This window comes from Mugil cephalus, chromosome 4 (assembly GCF_022458985.1).
Source record: "Mugil cephalus isolate CIBA_MC_2020 chromosome 4, CIBA_Mcephalus_1.1, whole genome shotgun sequence".
NCBI classification, from domain to species: domain Eukaryota; kingdom Metazoa; phylum Chordata; class Actinopteri; order Mugiliformes; family Mugilidae; genus Mugil; species Mugil cephalus.
The window spans coordinates 14,403,306-14,422,882 of record NC_061773.1 but is presented as its reverse complement, the minus strand read 5'-3'; the positions used below and the strand labels follow the sequence as shown (position 1 = coordinate 14,422,882).

The 19,577-nt window shown below is 40.9% G+C and overlaps 2 protein-coding genes across 4 annotated transcripts; both read left to right on the top strand.

Annotated features, from left to right (window-relative positions):
• The first annotated feature begins 360 nt into the window (after nt 1-360).
• On the top strand, nt 361-2,739 carry pth4 (parathyroid hormone 4). The gene is made up of 3 exons (XM_047583537.1): nt 361-398; nt 1,344-1,432; nt 1,624-2,739. The coding sequence occupies exons 2-3, from the start codon at nt 1,347-1,349 to the stop codon at nt 1,895-1,897; spliced, it is 360 nt and encodes a 119-aa protein (XP_047439493.1). The 5' UTR covers nt 361-398; nt 1,344-1,346; the 3' UTR covers nt 1,898-2,739.
• Nucleotides 2,740-5,692: 2,953 nt separating this feature from the next.
• On the top strand, nt 5,693-19,557 carry cept1b (choline/ethanolamine phosphotransferase 1b). 3 transcript variants are annotated; one of them, XM_047582917.1, is made up of 11 exons: nt 5,696-5,897; nt 6,349-6,458; nt 7,607-7,915; nt 8,763-8,937; nt 9,249-9,396; nt 9,489-9,630; nt 12,771-12,855; nt 13,100-13,231; nt 13,573-13,731; nt 14,886-15,011; nt 16,120-19,557. In XM_047582917.1, the coding sequence occupies exons 3-11, from the start codon at nt 7,725-7,727 to the stop codon at nt 16,240-16,242; spliced, it is 1,281 nt and encodes a 426-aa protein (XP_047438873.1). In that variant the 5' UTR covers nt 5,696-5,897; nt 6,349-6,458; nt 7,607-7,724; the 3' UTR covers nt 16,243-19,557. The 3 variants fall into 3 exon arrangements, with proteins under 3 accessions (XP_047438874.1, XP_047438873.1, XP_047438872.1); XM_047582918.1 differs by lacking the exons at nt 6,349-6,458; nt 12,771-12,855 and adding an exon at nt 11,083-11,167 and having other exon boundaries at nt 5,693-5,897; XM_047582916.1 differs by lacking the exon at nt 6,349-6,458.
• Nucleotides 19,558-19,577: the final 20 nt, after the last annotated feature.

Genomic DNA, 19,577 nt, shown 5'->3' with positions numbered 1-19,577 from the left:
TTCAAAAACACCTCATTATGCAAAGAGTGTGTGTGACTGTGTAAACAATCTCCACTGTCACACCGAGGTGCTGGGGATCTGTTTGGGATCCTGTTACGCAAATAACCCGGAAAATGTTTCATATCTGCTCCAGCAACAATCACATGTCAGAGATGATGGCGCTGACGTCGCTTCATTAGCAAATCAAACGGCCCAAGCTTCAATTTGTGTTGACTCCTAAGCCTGTGGGAGGTCTCAACAATATATATATATATGTGTGTGTGAGTGTGTGTGTGCGTGTGTGTGTGTGTGTGTGTGTGTGTGTGTGTCAGAGGGCTTTATAAAAGGTCTGGAGGTTGAATCCAAAGTCAGTTCAGTGTCTTATCATCAGAGGAGCCGTCGTCACCAACAGGGAACATGTGAGTACCTTTTAAATATATCGCCACTTAAAGAAGCTCTAAAGAATTCTGAGTATTTTAGGTTTTATTTGTGTTTCATTGTGTTTATTCTTAAATGTATTTGACATTTGCTCCTATGGAAAAAAAAAAACTTTCTAAAAAGACTTTTTTGCTCATTTGAAATTGCAATTCAGTAGAATAAATAAATAAATGAATAAATAAAAATAAAATATCATTTGGGCATGTGGATCTCATACATTGACTAAATAAATGTTGGATGAAAGCAGTAAGATTTTTGCTCATTTCTTTTATTTTTAAAAGTAAAAAAAAAAGGATTTGGATTGTTCGTTTAACCTAAATCTAGTTGTTGCATCTAAAAAAATGTGCTGTGTCTTCTCTGATAAACTGCGTCTGTGGTCAGTTTGTATTTGGATGGAGGTGTAGAAAGGCAATTGTGTAGATGTGCGCGGAGTAAATGGATGAAGGCAAAAATGTAGCCTGAACATGCGGACTTTACCAGGATCTGACTCATCCTGCTAATATTATTGTCAATGAATCAAACTAAGTTTAGAAACACATAAAATCGAAAAGCCTCCACACAACCGAGAAAAAAAGATAGAACCTTCCATGTGGTTGTGTTTAAAGCTGTTTGAGTAGCTGGGTTATGTACTACTGCCGTTTCCTTATTTTTTATTTATGTGTTATTGAACCGCACAGAGCTTTTATGATGATGAGATGGAAAAATGCATCAATGGAAGGTCATATAACTCATCTACTTATGCAAAATGAATGATAACATACTGTTTAACATCTGTTGATTTGCATATTTTATTTTTACATTTTTAGTCTTTTTTTTTATGGACATCTGGAAGTGAACACTTCGTTGTTGTACTCTGTTATTGGGCTTGAACTAAACAGCTGATGTGCATTCATATTTAAAGTGTGTTTGTTGCTGTTTTAACGCAGAAGATGCAGATGCCCCACAGGCCTGTGCAGTGGCTCGTTGTCATGCTTCTTGTCGTCCTCACAACCGGCCAGTGTGAACAGAGCGACAGGTGAGACCGCTGATACCGCCTGAATCCAACTGCTGGATGCTCTCGAACGCTTCCTTTTTCTCTTAATCTATTAGTCACTGCTCGGGCTTTTAAGTCTATTTACTTCCTCTCACGTCAGCTCTCACAGACTGACGCTGTTTGCATGAACTGTGACGAAAAACTTGTGACTTCCTTCTCCGCTGACTCCGCAGCCGTCGAGCTGTGACCGAACACCAGCTGATGCACGACCGCGGGCGAAACATCCAGAGCCTCAAGAGGCTCATCTGGCTGTCAAGCGCCATCGAGGGCCTCCACACGGCCCAGACCCGCTCCGCCGCTTTCAACCCGGCAAAGGTCCTGAACTTGGCCCTGAATCCGGCGCTGATCCCTGCTGCCGGGAGCCCCCAGCAGCCCGCCCGCGTCCGGAGCCTCCTGAGAGACTTCTTTAATCCCTACCAGACACAGCTGCCGGACGCAGAGCCCTAACGCCGCACTGATGCACAAACACAAAGCTACACACACGCACACACACAAAACAATTTAATTGTGTCAAATGTTTGTACAATAAAACGCGTGAAGCACCACGACAAAGTCATTCAGCTGGAGAACGTCTCAAGAGTTGAAAAGCAGTTGGTTTATTGATTTGCTGTACGATCGCACTTCCTCCAGAGTCTGGGCCTTACGAACAAATACACAACAGGACACATTTATTACTTTTTTGGCAAAATAAAATAAAAATATCTCAATTTAAGGCTTAAATGTGTAAAATAACCGAAGAATATTGAAGGATTTCCACGCAGCAGTCACTAAAGAGTGTCAGTTTTAGCAGACAGCTAGCATTAGCCACCAGAAACCCAGAGATCACTCAGTTCTGTAGTAGCCAGCTTCACATAAATAACACTTTATAGAAAGAGCTGAGCTTTTTGTGCATGTTGCATTCCCTCAGTCTTCAGGATGCCGACATCTTACACACGTACGCTAAAATGTGAAATGTTCAAATGGAAGGTGACGCTTTCTTTGCCACGTTCTTTATCGTTTTCCTACAGCTGGTTACCAAAGTGCAGTCAGCGTGTTTATTGTGACGCAAATTCCTAGACGCAACTTCGGACAGATTTTACCACCGGATGACGCTACAGCAAGAATAAATACTGAAATAACTGTACAGACAAATATTAGCTCAACCGACATGTGGATGTGTTAATGAATTAATGCAGTGTGTCGTATCTAGCTTATTACTCATATTCTCTCATCCTCTTCCTTCAGATTCAGAGATGCTTTTCTTTACATGCAGTAAATTCATTTTGTGGTCGGTTTGCTCAACATTTATTTATTTTTTTTTTTTACAGTGTGGAACAGCTGTGTTGGGCAGAAGGTGGATGTGTCAATAAGACTAAAGAAAGAGAAAAAGAAACAGTATCTGCTCGTACACGCTTCATCTCTTCATTTAAGTGCCGTCTCCTAAAGAATTCACATGAATAAACTCCAGATCTGAACCCTCACACACTTTTAGGAGAAACGCAATGACGTGGTTGTGTGCTGGTTTCTTTTATTCCCCCCTGCAGAACATTTATTGCATTAGTTTTCGTCTCCAATATAACTATTAACCTGCCTAGAGGTGCGACCTGGTTAAGAAATGAAAACCCCAGTCTGCACAGGTTTGCAGAAACAGTAAAAAGTCTCCTCCTCTTTTCTTTCGTCTGAAAAAAAAATGCTAATAACCCTCGCAGAAACGTCTCCTTAACCTGACATCAGCAAACTAGTGGTTGTGTAAACATCTAGGAGACAGTGTTGCTTTGTTAACTGGAGCTTACTGGCAAAAAAAATTAAAAAAAAAAAAAAAAGTGTTTGTAAGTTGCTGTGACTCTGTTATATGTGAGCAATAACACACAAAAAGGCAATAATATTAAACTAAAGCAGTGCGGTTTGGCTTAACTCGCCCGGCTGAAGCCTCATATGCTCGGCTTAATGTCCTCCACAGTGTGATCAAGTTAGAAAAAAGAATAAGATGAACACCAAATAAAGCTGCAGCTACTGTAACACGATGAAATCGTGCAGACGAAGCAGAAGAGAGGAGAGGAGTGATCTTTTGTGTGTAATAAATCTTTAACAGTGTTGGGTTTTATGCAACTTTAAGCGTCCGTTAGCATGTCCAATAATGTGCATGGTTGTTATCTCTCCTTGGCTGCAGATCTAGCGTCACTTAGTGTAGAATAATATCAAGTCCAGTCTGTTGTTGCTGATTCAGTGCAGAAAAACACCAAACAAAAAATAATAATACTAATAATCTGAAGAGCGCTGTGTATACCAACTGCTGCGTTCAGTGTCCTCAGTAACGTTTGTGAATGTGCCCGATGAATTCCTAGTGCATGTATAAAGAGACGTGTGAACAGTGATTTGAAAGCCTGCAGTCAACATTTGTATTAAATGGTGTGGTTGCACGGTTGTAGTCTGTGTCTGTGCATCTCCTTAATCCTCACATCCTTTTCAATTCGCTAATTATGAGGCCGGATACGCCAGGGAGAGACAATCAATTCAGGACCTTATAGGTCAGGAGGATTTTAAAACCATCTGTGAGTTTTACTGCAAAGACATCAGAGCAGAAAAAAAAAGATCCTCAGTCATCCGAGTCGTGGTGAGATTAGAAACGATGCTAGAATGCGGGCAACTGGACATCTCTTGAAGATGTTTAGCTTCTTCAGCTTTAATGAACTGATGGGAAGTTGAGGTTTAAGTAGGAACATCTGCGGGTGACGTCCCTCAGAAACCTACATGACTAGATTCTGTCAGTCATCAGATGCTTATCTGTAGATGGAGGAAACAGTTTGAACTGCACTTATCAGCACTTATGTTATAATGGTCTAAATACATGTTTACATTTGTTTTCCACTTAAGGGACCATATGTTAAACTCATTAATCTTGATTTTCTGAAAAAACATGAATAAATTGATAAACAGTTATAGTTTTCTGACGTCCTATGATAACACTCAGTCAGAATCAGAATCAGAAAAGACTTTATTGCCGAGTAGTTTGAACATACGAGGAATTTGCCTTGGTGTTCGTTGCATAGTAACCCCCCAAAACAAAATAAAATAAAATAAAACCATAAACATATACACACTCAATATGCAAAATACTACATATATAGACTATATATGCAAGAGCAAGGGCATTTAGCCCTGGCATTGTTCAGCGGAGGCACTGCAGATGGGAAAAAATATATTAGCCACGCGAGTGGTCCTGCACTCGATGGATTGCAGTCGCCTGCCGGAGGGGAGTCTGTTAAATAGTCTGTGTCCAGGGTGAGAGGGATCAGCGACAATCTTGGCTGCATGCTTCAGAGTCCTCGAAGTGTACAGCTCATCGAGAGACTTCAGACTGCATCCGATCACCCTCCCTGCAGAGCAAATGACACGCTGCAGTCTGCTCTTGTCCTCAGCAGAGGCTGTAGTACACCAGGTGGTGAGGTTTGGACTCAATGATGGCAGTGTAGAAGTGCTCCATCATTGTCTTTGGCAGGTTGAATTTCTTCAGCTGCCGCAGGAGGAACATCCTCTGTTGTGCTTTTTTTGATGAGTGCCCTGTAAAGCACAGGTGTCAAACATAAGGCCCATGGGCCCCAAATGGCCCACCAGGGGGTCTACTCTGGCCCGTGGGAGTAATTGGCAAAGTGCAAAAATTACTTTGAAGACCCTAGCTTCCATTTTTCCAATAAAATTAATTGCTATTCCTAGGTTTCACTTTTACCAAGAGTTGTGCACATAACACAAAATGGAGACCAAGAACTAAGAACTGTGTCCGGTTGTTCACAAAATGTTTTGTAATAGTGCACTTCGTTAAATGTAAACACATTCATACGGTCCTCTATTGCACTAAAACAAAGGGAAACATTTGGAGTGGTCATTATTTATAGGTTAATATATATTTATATATTATATTTATTTATAGGTTATTGTGTTACTGGTCTGCCCCCCTTGTGATCAAACTAGGCCATAGGTGGCCTATAAGGGTTAACTTGGGGGGGGGCTGCATGTTTGAAAAGCTACCACTACTAAACTGCTACTGAGGTATCCAGTGTAAAGACTATGTCAATGATAAAGCACTCTATAAAACCTAAGCATTACTATTGTTATTACGGTATTTCCTATTTGAAATTTTAAAAAATTTTAAAATTGCACAGAAGTAAAACAGCTTTCTGGCGTGCTATGATAACGCTCTAAGGCTGCCTGGGAGACAACACTCAGGGCGAACCTGTTCCATGAGACAGAGAAAACCACGCGAGACTTCCGTAGTGGCTAACGATAACTAGCTTTGCTGTGTGAGTGACACCGGTCGTGGTGGTGGTCCACCGACACAGCTGCAGGTTTACGGTACGCCACAGAGTGATAGAGTGGAGCTCTACCATCCGCAGAGAGGTGCAGTCTGTCGGCTTGAAGCAGCCTCTTCGCCCCCTGGACTGTCCGCGGCTCTCGTCCTTTAATCGACCAGGTCAGTCGGAGTTACAGCTGCCTCTCAGTTAGCCACTGTAGCTAGCTAATACTAGCCGCAGTCATCGCGGGGGGGTAGGAGGTGGGGGTCAATAGTATCCGTCTTCGTTTATCTGTTTCAAAAATATAAAGTAATATTGTCGGCAGTACCAGCACGAACAGGAGTTTCTAAGCCAGCATAAAACTGGTAAGTTAAAGCTGAATAACTGACACGGGTCCTCCGTAGCTAGTTACCGTTGCACCAGTAATGCTGGGTTAGCTGATGCTAATGCTAAACTGAGTGATGGGAAGTAGCTGACAGCGTGTGTGCTAAGCTCCAGGAGCAACCTGCCGAAGACTCAGCTCGTTTGCTGTCGTTTGACTCTTGTCAGCAGCTTGTTTGTTGCTGACAGCGTCGAGAAATAGTTTAGCAACGCGGAGATGGTTCATCAGGTGGATCTTTGTTTCTCCAGGTCGTAGATTTGTGCACCGCTAACGGTGAGCCGATTAAGACCTGTCACTGGGACATCTGCATTTAAATCATATTTGAAATCGGTGCTTCATTTCTGGTCCAACGTGTCAGGTGAGTGCTTTGAAGTGGCATGGGACAATTCAGACTAACGCCCTGGGGTACGGTTTAGTTTCTGCTTGAATTGAATTCCTTTATTTTCCAGTACAACCAGATTCATGTCTCTCACAGCGTAACATACCGCATTATGATGGTTGAATTAAGCCATCAAACTCTGATGAACCAGTCGTTTAAATATGCATTGTTGTCCCAGTTAGGAGCCTTAACTTGCTTACAATCTCAGAATAATATAAGCAACACAATTAATCAGATTATTCTTATCCCTGTGTGGTTCTCGTTACAAAAGTTTTTCAGACTCTGCCTTGAAGTCTGTTTGATTTTCCTGGTCACGTTTCGTGATCCAATATTTAGTTAAGTTGTGGTTATATAGATCAGATGTACTCTCCTGTAACAGGCCCTCATTAACAACAAGGAGGTTTAAACATGCTTCACAGCAGGCTATAATAAATCCGCTCTAAAACCATAACCTGTGTCAAAGCTTCCCTTTGACGACTGCCCGTCATATTTAAATAGTGTTTTATGCTATTTTTTTTTTTTTTTTTTACCGTATTTAAAAAAAGCACATCTGTTGTTGCTGTAAAGTCTTGACAGGTTTTAGGCAGACTCATCAACCTCAGTGTTTACAACAGACTCTTAACAAACGGCCACACATGTGTCAGGCAGATGTGGTCAGTGCTCAGAATGTCACTGAAACGGTTCCTTAGCAACAGCAGCTTTTGAAATTTACCTTAGCATCATTTTTTGTTTTGTGACCTCAGTTGCTTTGTGCTTGTATGTGTTGTGAACCCAAATGCAGATGCTGGATTAAACACACTGAAAGACTAGAGGTTTCTGAGTGATAATTTATGGTTTACTCATGGTAAATTATCCCTCATTTCATTGATATTTTTGTTGTGAATAAATGTGAATGTTTTTTTTTTAATAATTTTTTAAATATATTTTTTAATATTTTTTACTTTTTGGCTGTTGAAACTGTGACGGACATTTTATAGTCCAGGAGATAAATTGATATATTGAGAAGACAACGACCAGACTAACAGATGAATAATCATTAGTAATCATTATCGTAAAGTGTTAAACATGTGTTAATGCAATATATATATATTTTTTTTAAATTATTTATTTATTTTGTTTTCCCCAAGGAATCGCCCGACTTGGTCCAGCCCCACTGTGGATCTTTAGCCCCTCAGGCAGGACAGTGGCAGAGGCAGAGGTCGAGGCAGAGCCTTCGGGGACCAGACCAGCAGGTAGCAGGGCTCCATGAGCACCACGGGGCAGCAGCAAGGGGGGGGCCTGCGTTCTCGCCGAGCCCTTGGCCGGGACAAAGAACCCGGGCAGGGCATGGGCATGGAGGCAACCTGCTGGATCGCCCCCGGAGTGCTGCGCAGGCTTATCGAGCTGCCTTCACCCCCCCTGTCTCGACACCAGCTCAAGAGACTGGAGGAGCACAGGTAACAGGACAATAACGCCTAGAGGTTATTTAATCTGCTATTATTCGTTAGCATAACTGTTATATTTCAGAAAAAAAACATCAGTGTCTGGTTATTTTTTTTCCTCTGTATTTGTGATCTGAACAGTTTGAAGTGGGACATGAATGCGTCCAGTGTTTCAGCGTCAGTAGAATCAAGAACAATAGTTCAGTTGTTTCATCCTCTTAGTGTCAGATCCACTGTAGCTATGAAGACATTACATCAACCATTATTCTCAAATACGGAGCACAGAAGTGGGATTACAGTAGCTGATCGTGGCTGCACTGTTTTCTACTTAACGTTGCTGGCGTTTCACATCTTTAGCCGGTTGAGCTAACGTTAGCACCGCTGAGAATTCATTCACGCTTTGTATTCAGAGGCTTTAAGATGATCAGTTTTGATGGTATTCAGAAGTACAACAAACCACAGCCTCCAAAATGAAAGCACTCTTGAATCAACAGCTGTCTGTTACTTTAAAGAAATGCTGAATACCATGAACTTCCCAAAGAGAAGATTTAGAGCAGGACTGTTGTATAGCTGTAAAAAACAAACTCAGCAGTGTTGATCTTTTTGTGCCTCACAACAGCATAAAGCACCTTCCATCACTGCGGTTTGCGGTTTATTTATAATTTGGTGTAATTATCTTCTGTAATATGAATGACTGATGAAATGAATGTTGATTGCCAGCTCAGTGCCAGCTTAGTGTGTTCTTTTAAACTGTGATAGTATAATGTTCAGAATAATAAAATTAGCTCGTCCCTAATGAAAGGCAGAATTCGTCGTCATAAATGTCCTCGGGGCCTCACCTGCCTGTTGTCCGTCCCTGCAGGTACAGCAGCGCGGGACGCTCCCTGCTGGAGCCTCTAATGCAGCGTTACTGGGAGTGGCTGGTGGGACGAGTCCCTGCCTGGATTGCCCCCAACCTCATCACCATCGTCGGCCTGGCCACCAATGTCTTCACCACCCTCGTGCTTGTCTACTACTGTCCAACCGCTACTGAACAGGTACCTGGTGAAACATCGTTGCGCTCGATGGCCTTTATATTTACGTCACAGAGGCTGAAGTTCTCATTGATACAAATACTTTTAACATTCACTAAATAAGTCCATGTGTTGTCAGAACTTATCATCATACTGTTAATAAAACGTTCTGCAGCTGTTTCATATTGGATAGATAAATTACACAATGTTGGCCTTTAATTTGCAGGAAGTTGGTCACAAAAAAGAAGTTCACATCAGTTAATGATGATTTAATTCAACTGTAAAAGTGTGTGTTTGATCCCTGTGAATGTTTGTGTGTGTGTGTGTCGTTCCAGGCTCCTCTCTGGGCGTACTTGTTGTGTGCGGTGGGTCTATTTATCTACCAGTCATTGGACGCCATCGACGGGAAGCAGGCCAGACGCACCAATAGCAGCTCTCCGCTGGGCGAGCTGTTCGACCACGGCTGTGACTCCCTCTCAACCGGTCGGCTTGTTTCCCGTTTAGCTCCCTTTACCTTCGCGTTTCTCAACAATCCTTAAAAGCCCTGTTGACGGTACCTGTGCTCCTCTCTGCAGTGTTCGTGGTGCTGGGAACCAGTATAGCCGTGCAGATGGGAACCAACCCCGACTGGATGTTCTTCTGCTGCTTCGCCGGGATGTTTATGTTCTACTGCGCCCACTGGCAAACATACGTGTCGGGAACGCTACGATTTGGCATGTGAGTCGACAAAAAACGTTTTCTTACTTGCCTTTTATTTGAATGTTAAAAGCAGCTGGTACGGGAGTGTTTCAGTTTTCTGTCTACACATTTCTACCATTTCACATTTAAAACTAGGGCAATTGCATGGTTGTCTATACTTAACATGCAGTGAACCACACACTTGTTTCCTGTTTTAGTTGTAGCTTAAAGTAATATTTTTAAACATTGAAGTTGACAACATGTTTGTTTTATGTAAATGTATGTTGTTGTTGTTGTTGTTGTTGTTATTATCGCAACAGAATTTTCTCCTGAGTAACCACAAAGGTACTGCATTCACAAAAAAACGCACAAAAAACCTGCCCAGTGTGGTTTGTCTTTGGTGAGGGTGCAGGGCTCTTTGTGTTCTCTGAATGTTTGGCTACTAAGTGGTATTTCAAGTAACTGTGTCTCTGCCGAGAGAACGGCATTAAAGCAAAAGATGTTTTCATTTCTCTGTTTCTGCTCTTGGAGGTTTCTCTTACGTGATGTCCTCTTCTGTGATTATTGCCCAAATAATAACCTTATTTATGTTTATTAGCCACTTCAGTCCCGTTCATGTCCTCAACATTTTGTGGTGTTGGTTCATGTTCGGCTGTAATACGTAGAGGACATTTCATCCAGCCTTCAGGTGGAGCTTAGGGATGTCTTGATAAGTATCAGGGCCAAGCCCGATCTTTTGTTTATTTAAGGACATGACTAAACATGTCTGCTGTGTAGAAGAACCAGCCACAGAAATGTGTAACCAGCGCAGCGCGTGCGTTTGATGAGGTTGTAGCAGGAAGTCGTCTTTCAGTGCTATCGACTCGTTTCAATACCTGCAAAGATAACGGGTCACAAAACGGAAAACAGAGATGGGCAGCACCGAAACAACAAACACTGAAGGCTGCAAAAGAAAAGTCGAGTCAAGTTGAAAAATATTAGAAAGAGACTTAGAGAGTTTATGGAGATGGATGATCAGAACATTTCTGTGGTTGAGAACTCAGGTTTTGACATCTGTCCGAGTTTCTTTCTTTACAATGAGTAAAATCTTTACCTCTTAGATTCTTCCTATTCTATATTATGTTTGTGATGTTTGCTTTAATTCATATTTGATCACCTACTTTCATCTTAAAGTTCATATTCTTTGCTGTGCATGCGTATATATGTATATATGTATTTAGCCGACACGTGCTGAGCAGTTGAGCGGCATAAAAGTCGTTCTGAAAATCAGGTTTTTCCTCACAGGGGGTTAGTTAATCCCCCTCCAGACAGGTCTGATACTAGTCCAGTAAACATGAACGGGTTTTTCAGGTGCCTGGAAACTCGTTGAGTAGTTCCAACGCTTTAACGAAGGCGGATCAACCTGTTGTAGACTGATGTTGTTCCTTTCTCAAGAACAGTAGCGACATGTGCCAGCCAGGTGGAGTAAATCTGGATGTGTTCTGTGTGTAGATTTGACATAACAGAGCTGCAGATCTGTCTAGCAGGATTACAGATGCTCACAGCCACTGTGGGTCCCTGGCTGTGGAACGTGATGGTAAACCTCCTGGCTGCTGGCTGCATGGCTCTCTGCTGTCTGCTTCCACCATGACACTGACCTGCATGGAGTCACAGGGAGACAAATTCAATTCACAATCCGTTCTGCTTTAAGATGTAGTCAGTAAAAAAAAAAAAAAATGGCTCTTCAGTAACATCACTGCATGTGATCTGCTGAATATAACTTAGTTTTTAAGTTTAAACTGGGTTCAATGTAATTAAATTAGTATTTCATCTGTTTTATATATTAGACCGATTGTATTTTGTATATTTGGGCCTTAAAGATGTAGACTCACCACCACTAAATTTTTTTTCATTTTACCTGCATCTGAGACAAAAGGCTGCACTTGAACACACTACAAAGACCACAGCTCACAGACCAGCAGGTGGCAGTAGTCTGAATTCGTCTTTCAATATGAGAAGAGTTACTATTGGCTGCAAAGCTAGGAAGGGACCACAACGTGTCGTAGCGAGCTGACGCCTATTTAATCATCTTTATCAGTTAATCTTCACAGTTTAATTTTAGTTCACATACATCACAACAGGCCTGGACCTGCAACACAATAGCTTAATAGCTTCGTTTTCGTGCAAAGACGTACATTATGAACATATTTACATTTAATAATCTATTCTGTTGCCAAACATTTTCTGAACGACCTAAAATTTCCACATTGTGGCCATCAGCTGTTTCGTTCCGACTACACAACTCTTGACTGAAACAGTGTGACCCCGAGTGGACAAATTAGGAACAGCAGTTATGTTTGTTGAAATATTGTAATTAATGGCTTCAGTGTAAATTTTGCAGGCCGGTTTAGACTTTTTTTTTTTTTTAGACTTTTTTAGACTCTCTTTTTAACTTTAATCTTGTAACAATATAGTAATACATATTTAAGCCCTGCATCAGGCTCTTAAAGCTCAGTAGGAAAAAACTATTTGCCATACATAAGTAATATAATAGATAAAAATTGCATCAAAACAAAAATTTAAATGTTTGTTGGTTGCCGCCTTTAAACACTTACATTCAAAGGAGTCTTATCATAACTGTAAAGGATAGATGGATCCTACAGCCGTGTGATTTTGGACTGTACAGCTTCTCTTTGTTGCGTTACAAACAGGATGTGGTTACATTAGCTTAGCATAAAAACTGAAACGCACTCATCGTATCACGTTAATCTGCACCCAGACTGAAATATAAGAAGTACATCTTGTGGTCCAACGCCTAGTTATGCGTTGAAGCTGTTTCTACCAGAGGCTGTGACTTCCTTTAGTCTGCACTTGTCATGTGGCAACCTCACAATAATGATGAAACTACCTCAGCAGTCGCTACGGGGCAGATAAGAGACGCAGACATCAAAAAACCTCAGACCCAGTGGCGATAAATGATCTTTGTGCTGACAGAGCCAGTGAAATATTACTGCTTGCATCTTTACTGCAGCTGCTTTTCTGTTGACTCTTTAACCTCCTAATCAAACCTGCGCTGCGCAGGAGAACCCAGCTCCATGTCCGGCAGCGTGTTGTTGTGGAGGAGGACGGCTGCAGGTTGACTGTGCTGGTAGACGTCACTAATCCTCACTGTAAACTCTCTGCTTTCTCCTCCCACTCAGCATTGATGTGACCGAGGTGCAAATCTTCATTATAATCATGTATATACTGGCCGCCGTGGGAGGATCTGCTTTATGGCAGTCTCTGGTAATTCTAGTTATAATTCCTACAGATTCTGATCACTCATCGATAATTTTATAATATCTTGTATCTTTGTAATTTGAATGTAATCTAATCATGATGCCACTCTAACGTTTGTGTGATTTAACTGTTTTATTGAATCCGAGCGCTTGTAGAACTAGTGCTTTCATTGTGAACGACCTCGTAAAGATTTGCACTCGCACCAGGACTTGTTTTCTCGTCTTTACTGAGGTGATGTCTTGATTCCCAGATTCCGATCCTAAATATCCAGATGAAAATGGTTCCCGCCATCTGCACATTTTTAGGAGCCATCTTCTCCTGCACCAATTACTTCAGAGTTATTTTTACAGGAGGCGTGGGCAAAAACGGATCCACGATAGCAGTAAGTCTGGATACATCTGTGTTGGTTAGTTTTGTGCCTTGAAGTGAAGTAATGTTGAAATGCAATGAATGGGAAATGTATATATGGACGCAGACCTACCAAGATGAATTGGAATATCATGCTTGTATGCACAGACTTAAATAAAATAAGAGAAATAAGTTAATTAATCAAAAAAACACAAATATAGATTAAAAAAAGAATAAAGTAGGATAGAAAAATATATAGACTAATCCAAGTATTTACTGAGTATATGTGTAATTAAATGAATTTAATTTGAGATGCCAGATGTTCTTTTTTCGTGCACTAACCATGTGTCTCTGTCGTCTTCTTGTCGTCCTCAGGGAACCAGCGTCCTCTCTCCAGTGTTACACATTGGCTCAGTTATAATTTTGGCGATGATGATATACAAGAAGTCTGCTGTCCAGCTCTTTGAGAAACATCCATGTCTTTATATCCTGGCGTTTGGCTTCGTCTCGGCTAAAATCACCAATAAATTAGTTGTAAGTGGGACCTTTTTTCAAATTTATTTATTTTTTTGTTAATTAGAGTGATTCATAATGAATGAATTAATGTTTGGCAGATTTTCGTAACCATGCGAGAACCATTCATTGAAAAGAGTTCAAAGACTTGGGTGATAAAATTAGAAGGTTAAATGAACATTTTGGTGTTTTTCCTCTGTTACAAAGATGCCCTTTATGAGTTTATAGCTTAGCGTAAATACTGGAATCAGGTTAAAACTATTGAGAGTGAACAGTGCACCTACTTTCAGCTCTGAGCTGCTTAATCGCATGACTAAAATTCTTCTATAAACATGATTCAGGAGCACAAGCTTTGAATGTGCAGTTGGTAAACGTAAGAACTTTGGCCTCATCTTTGAGCCAGTTAGTGGCTGAGCTTATGATCTAAGTTTGACCCTGTTCACACCTGATATTAAAGCGTTTTCTGAGTGATCCGGTCCCAAGCATGCAGCTTTAAGTGTGTGTGTTTACACCTGGCATTAAAATGCGTCTCTTCATGCGTGACGCTCCACTCGACACCACACTTCTGACTTCCGTATGCAAATAAACACAGACATGTGTAGAAGAATATTATCGTTAGCGCTGCTGACAGCACACGTTAATGTTAATTTAAAATAAGGTTATAACTCAAACTGTGAGGACTTGGTCTAAGATGTCAGGTCAAAAAATGTTCCTCAATGTGTCTTGAGTGTGTTAACGTTTCTTCACTCAGGACAGATGTTCACACTGGATCTAAACAGCCCTTTAACTGGCATCAATTTGCTTTGTTTAGCATGTAGAAGTGAGAGTGTGTTATTATTATCCATACATTAATTAAATAATCAAATGAAGATGAGCAAATACTGTAAATATAATAAATGTTATTAAGTTAAAAACAAAAGGTTTCATCATCTTCGTCGTCTGTGTGGGTGAGATGCGTCTCTGAAGATGCTCAGAGCCATCTGGTGAAGCCAAACCTACTAAAATATTTAAAGGGAAGGAAATCCAATAGTTTAAGATGCCGTCTGAAACCAGAGAAAGTTGACTCTCGTGCCTCAACTTGTGTGTAAAACCGGAGCTTAACGTCACATATTTAAATAATTGATGCTGATTATGTGTGTTTGTCTGTGTCTGTGTGTGTGTGTGTTTGTCTACAGGTAGCACATATGACAAAAAGTGAGATGCATCTCCATGATTTAGCTTTCCTGGGACCAGGACTTCTGTTCCTGGATCAGTATTTCAATAGTTTTATTGATGAGTACCTGGTGCTCTGGATTGCACTGGTGAGTACACACACGACGCCACTCAAAGACAAAGTGTAATGAAAGCTGCCTTCAGTTTAGCTGAAAGTGTCTGCAGTGTTAAATGTAGGTTGTGTATTATGAGTTACGCGTGTATTTGTTCATTGATGAAGTCGTAACTTTCTCAGTGATGGGTGACTGTCTGCGTTGTTTAGAAGTTATTATCTCCACAAAGAGAGAGGACAGATAGATTAAATAAATATAACATGCAAAATCAAAATGAAGAGAAACTAATTCAAAGAAATTAATTTAAAGATTTGACGTCTGTGCTAAGATTTATGAATGATAAGGCCCGATCAGCCATGACATTAACCGCGGGTGAAGTGAATAACGCTGCCACTGAACGGGTTTCTAGACGACTCTGTAACTCTGGTTCTTGTGGGATGTTCTTCATCTGCAGTGGTCACGATCTAAGAAGTCACGGGCTCATTGGTGCATGTAGTGAGCAAAGACTGGTTAATGTGGTGCTGTCCAATAGACCGGCCCAGACTGGACAATGGACAGTCTATAGGGTGTCCATAGTGGGACATGTCTACTGATGAAAGCTCCTACAATGGACACATGCTGCTCTGCTCCAATGAATCGCATTTTCTTATCCACCACTTGTCACAAGAAGCACAAGAATGCAAGGAACAACATCTTGCTGTTTCCATAGATAGAATTTGTTTCCACATTGCTGCTGATTTCCTGAATCCATTTGATTCCGGTTCTCAAGGTTTCGATTAGATTCATTTTGATGTATTTCAGTTTAAACACAATTATATTTAATTATGAAAGAGATTTCCACAACATGAATGTTTCCACTGGTTTCAGAGATCTGTGGTCTTTCCAAAGCCAGAGTGCAGCCACACCTCATCTTCAGACCTCAGAGTTGTAGCTTCTTTCTCGTCAAAGAAGATGCAGGAAATGACGTGTATTAACAATAAAACGATCCAAGATCTTATGAATGAAAATAGTATCTGTCAAAAGAAGATAAAGCCCAGCCCCGGTTTTAATGTTGTGGCTGATCGGCCTCTCCTAGATGTAACGTGCTTCCTTCCTTTTTATTTTCCTTTTGAAAGGAGTAACGGTGTTTCTCTCTCTCCCGCAGATCATTTCCTTCTTTGACTTGGTGCGTTACTGTGTCAGTGTTTGCAACCAGATTGCCTGCCATCTTCACATTTTTGTTTTCAAAATCAAGCCTTGTTCAGTCCTCAGCTCAGCTCCTCACTGAGGACACGCCGGCCATTTACTGACTCTGTCCCTGGTTCCGTTAGTCGCACTCATCTTCCCTTCCCTCTGTTGTCCACGTAGAGATGGGAGCGGGGGGGGCTGCGACGTGGTGTAAAATATGTGCTTCTGCCAACTGAATGTGAGGACTAAATAATATATATATATTAAGATACTGGAATATTACTGTCATAGTTTCTTTTTTCACCAGTGCAGAATTGAACTTGTACCAGTTTCATCTTCTGCCCCAGTAATAAGAAAATCTCCTTCTGACTAATACTTCAGGAGAGTACAGGTGCTACTCTGTATGTTCGAGGAGAGAAAACTTAACGTGTGTTTTAACTGTTCATGTGCAAGAAAAAATGTATAGGACGTGAATCAACCTCTTTGCTTTTCATGATTATAATTTTTGTAATATTTGCATAACTCTACCTTTTTGCTATTGTAAATACCAAACTGTTACAGTGTCTGTACTTCTCTCTTTTAAGTTAAGGGAAAAAAAAACAACAAAAAAAAACATTCTGCTCCGACGCATTTACAAAACCTTCCTCCATGTGTACAGTTTTAACGTAACTTCATCCCTCGCACATTACCCAAAACTCTGCACCTGCTTCAGCAGGACGTGGCTTCGGGGGAAACTTAATGTCGACTTACATTTTTATTTTCAGGACGCCTGCGAAATATTCACTGCCAGCGTTGTCTCGGTTAAGTCTGCTCATGGGACTTTGTGTTTCTTTGACAAAAGAAAAAGTGCAAGTCTAAAGCCTGTCCTAGTTTTTGCAGCTTCGCCAAAAAGTTACTAAGTAGGTGACGTTTGTTTTGTGTCACATTTTGCAGTTGATCTGAAAAAAATCAAGAAGTTTTATATTTATTCCACTTTATATATTGTTACGTTTAGTCCCTTAACTAGGTCTCAATTATTTGATAGTACTAATCAACCAATCCTGTTAAACCTCACCTGTTACATCTCTGATCTACTGAAGACATTAATCTGTAAAAATATCTATCAGTCTATATTTAAATTGTTTATAAACGGACAGTCACTTCCTCAAAATGGCTCGTTTTTAGGAGAGGAACTATTTTCAAGAGCAGATTAATACCGTTGTGAGGCTCTAGTAGCCGCAGTCTTTTTTCTCCCAGCAGCAGGACAGTGTATGTGGGAGTCAGAAAATAAATAAAGAAGTGCTTCTGTTAGATTTTGGAAATATTGTAGCTCGTGGAGCCAGAGAGGAAACGGAATCTGTCACGTTATAATTATTAGAAGATCAGCTCAAAAAGTGAGGTACTGAGTATGTGTAAACATTAAAATTATTCCTTCCTTTGTTACAGCTACATTCCTGTGAAACGTGTGTTCAGTATTAACATAATGTGGCCGACACTAAGTTTCCTCCCCGACCATACCTGCTGCGGTAGGACGCAGGTGTGAATGAATGTGCAGGACGTGAAGTGAAACGATGCCGTCGCGGTTTCTAAGGTGGTAACTGACGAGAATCAGATCAAACTTAATAAAAAGCTGTTTATTTGAAATGCTGCTCGCTCTGGCTCCACATCCTCATCATCGTCGTCGTCTGATACTGTCGCTGAGTGTGTTTGACGTTGCTGCTCCTGGAGAGGACCTGCTGCCAGTGATGATTCATTCATCTCTGGGAACGCGTTTGTCCTCAACAGTGGACGTTTGATTATTACTTTCCGCACATTGTGCCTGGTTTTATTAATGTTTCTTTGAAGAGCTCCACATCCACAGACGCTCTGCTGTGTCTTTGATGCCAAGAGTTGACTCTTTCATCTACAGTGTCTTCAGTGTCCTTGTGTTGACTCGTTGCGTTCAGGGTCAGGGTGGTGAAGTTGTGATTCACAGTTATGGGAAAAAGTGTTGGCCACTGATTCAAATAAATACTCAAACGTTCACATGGTGGTTGGTGTTAAAGGGCCACTTCACCCAAATCACAAAAACATTAGTCCTTTAATGACGGAGAAAACTGTGATGCCCCGACTTTACAAGACGAATAGAGTCAGTATGGTGATAAAGTCAGTATGAGGACAAAGATACAGTTTTGAATTATTGCTTTTCTGTAATAATATTCAGTAAAGTAGTCTAATAACTCTGTAGGTATTAGGTTTAGGGAAGAATTGTTATTAAAGAAAAAGAAAAACGGTTTGAGAAAAGATGCTGCTATTAAGTTTCCTAATATTATGTCCTAAAGCTTTGAGCATCGTAAACTAAATTAACTTGATTTTTTTTGTTTGTTTTTAAAGCAGAAAGTGAGGAGCTCTTAAAATGCATGAAATGAAAGCTCATAAAGATGGAGTAGCTCTTTTTTTTTATGATTTAGGGGGAACTGAGCTTTAAAGGATGACTGATCACACGTTGTTGAAGTGTTTTAATTTGCTATCACGGTGTTGATTTTCTGTTCTAAAATGTCTCACAAGGTTATTTCGTTTTTGGCTGCTGATGTCGATTTGCCCTTTTTAGGAAACAAAAAAAAAAAAAAAAAAAAATGGAGGATGAGCCGTTGCCCTCGTCTGCATGTGTAGTATCCTGCTTTACGGCTTCTAGCTGGAGAGTCTCTGAATAACCACTTCCTGAGTCTGTGAGAGTCTGAGTCAGGTCGACTCTCTCCTTGTTACGAGTGAAACATTTGCCTTAAACGCTTTTGTTTTCCGTTTCTGTTGGTGTTTTGCGCGGAGGTGAAGCCTCTCTTGACGAGTGTGTGAGTCTCCTCTCGTGGCTTGTGTTGAAGTTTGTCTTCTCTTGTCCAGACCGCCAAAGCTCAGGTATCACAACAGCGTGTTCTTAGAAGGCTGCAGCAAACAAAGACCCGCCTCACCATCTTTCCTCCATCGACCAATGCAAATAAATATCATACTCCCACCTGGAACCAGGTTTTAACTCGTGTGTTACTGGAAGCTGATGAAACTGACCTTGCTGCACCTTTGAGTCGACTGTGGAGAGACTGATGATCAGACTGGAGACGTCACGCGGCGCCTCCAGTTGCATAGGATGTTCTCGTTTGGTGGGAAGGAGACGAGACTTTAAATAAGGTCACTTGCTTTCACTCTGACTATTGTTGCAGGCGAAAATAAATATATTCACTGTGTTCCTCCATGATTTAACTTAAAGTAAAAATGTGTAATCTTAACCGTCTTCAAGTTGCAGTATGAGGTTACTTTATGTTGTCATGTGTGTTCCCAAATAGCCCTGTATGTTGGTGTTAACATACTTCTGTCTGATTAACGAAAACATTTTGACTTTCTCCATTTTGTTCACAAATTTAAAATCACGCCGAGCTGTTTTTACAAATAAAGTAGTTCGAAAATACATCTTTAGCCTTTTAAACC

What these genes read in the sequence shown, in the direction of transcription:
- pth4 (XM_047583537.1), top strand. Translation starts at nt 1,347, where the DNA reads ATGCAGATGCCCCACAGGCCTGTGCAGTGGCTCGTTGTCATGCTTCTT. An exon ending in CAGTGTGAACAGAGCGACAG is followed by an intron (nt 1,433 to 1,623) that starts GTGAGACCGCTG and finishes CTGACTCCGCAG; the next exon opens with CCGTCGAGCTGTGACCGAAC.
- cept1b (XM_047582918.1), top strand. Translation starts at nt 7,725, where the DNA reads ATGAGCACCACGGGGCAGCAGCAAGGGGGGGGCCTGCGTTCTCGCCGA. An exon ending in AAGAGACTGGAGGAGCACAG is followed by an intron (nt 7,916 to 8,762) that starts GTAACAGGACAA and finishes CCGTCCCTGCAG; the next exon opens with GTACAGCAGCGCGGGACGCT. An exon ending in AAAACGGATCCACGATAGCA is followed by an intron (nt 13,232 to 13,572) that starts GTAAGTCTGGAT and finishes TGTCGTCCTCAG; the next exon opens with GGAACCAGCGTCCTCTCTCC.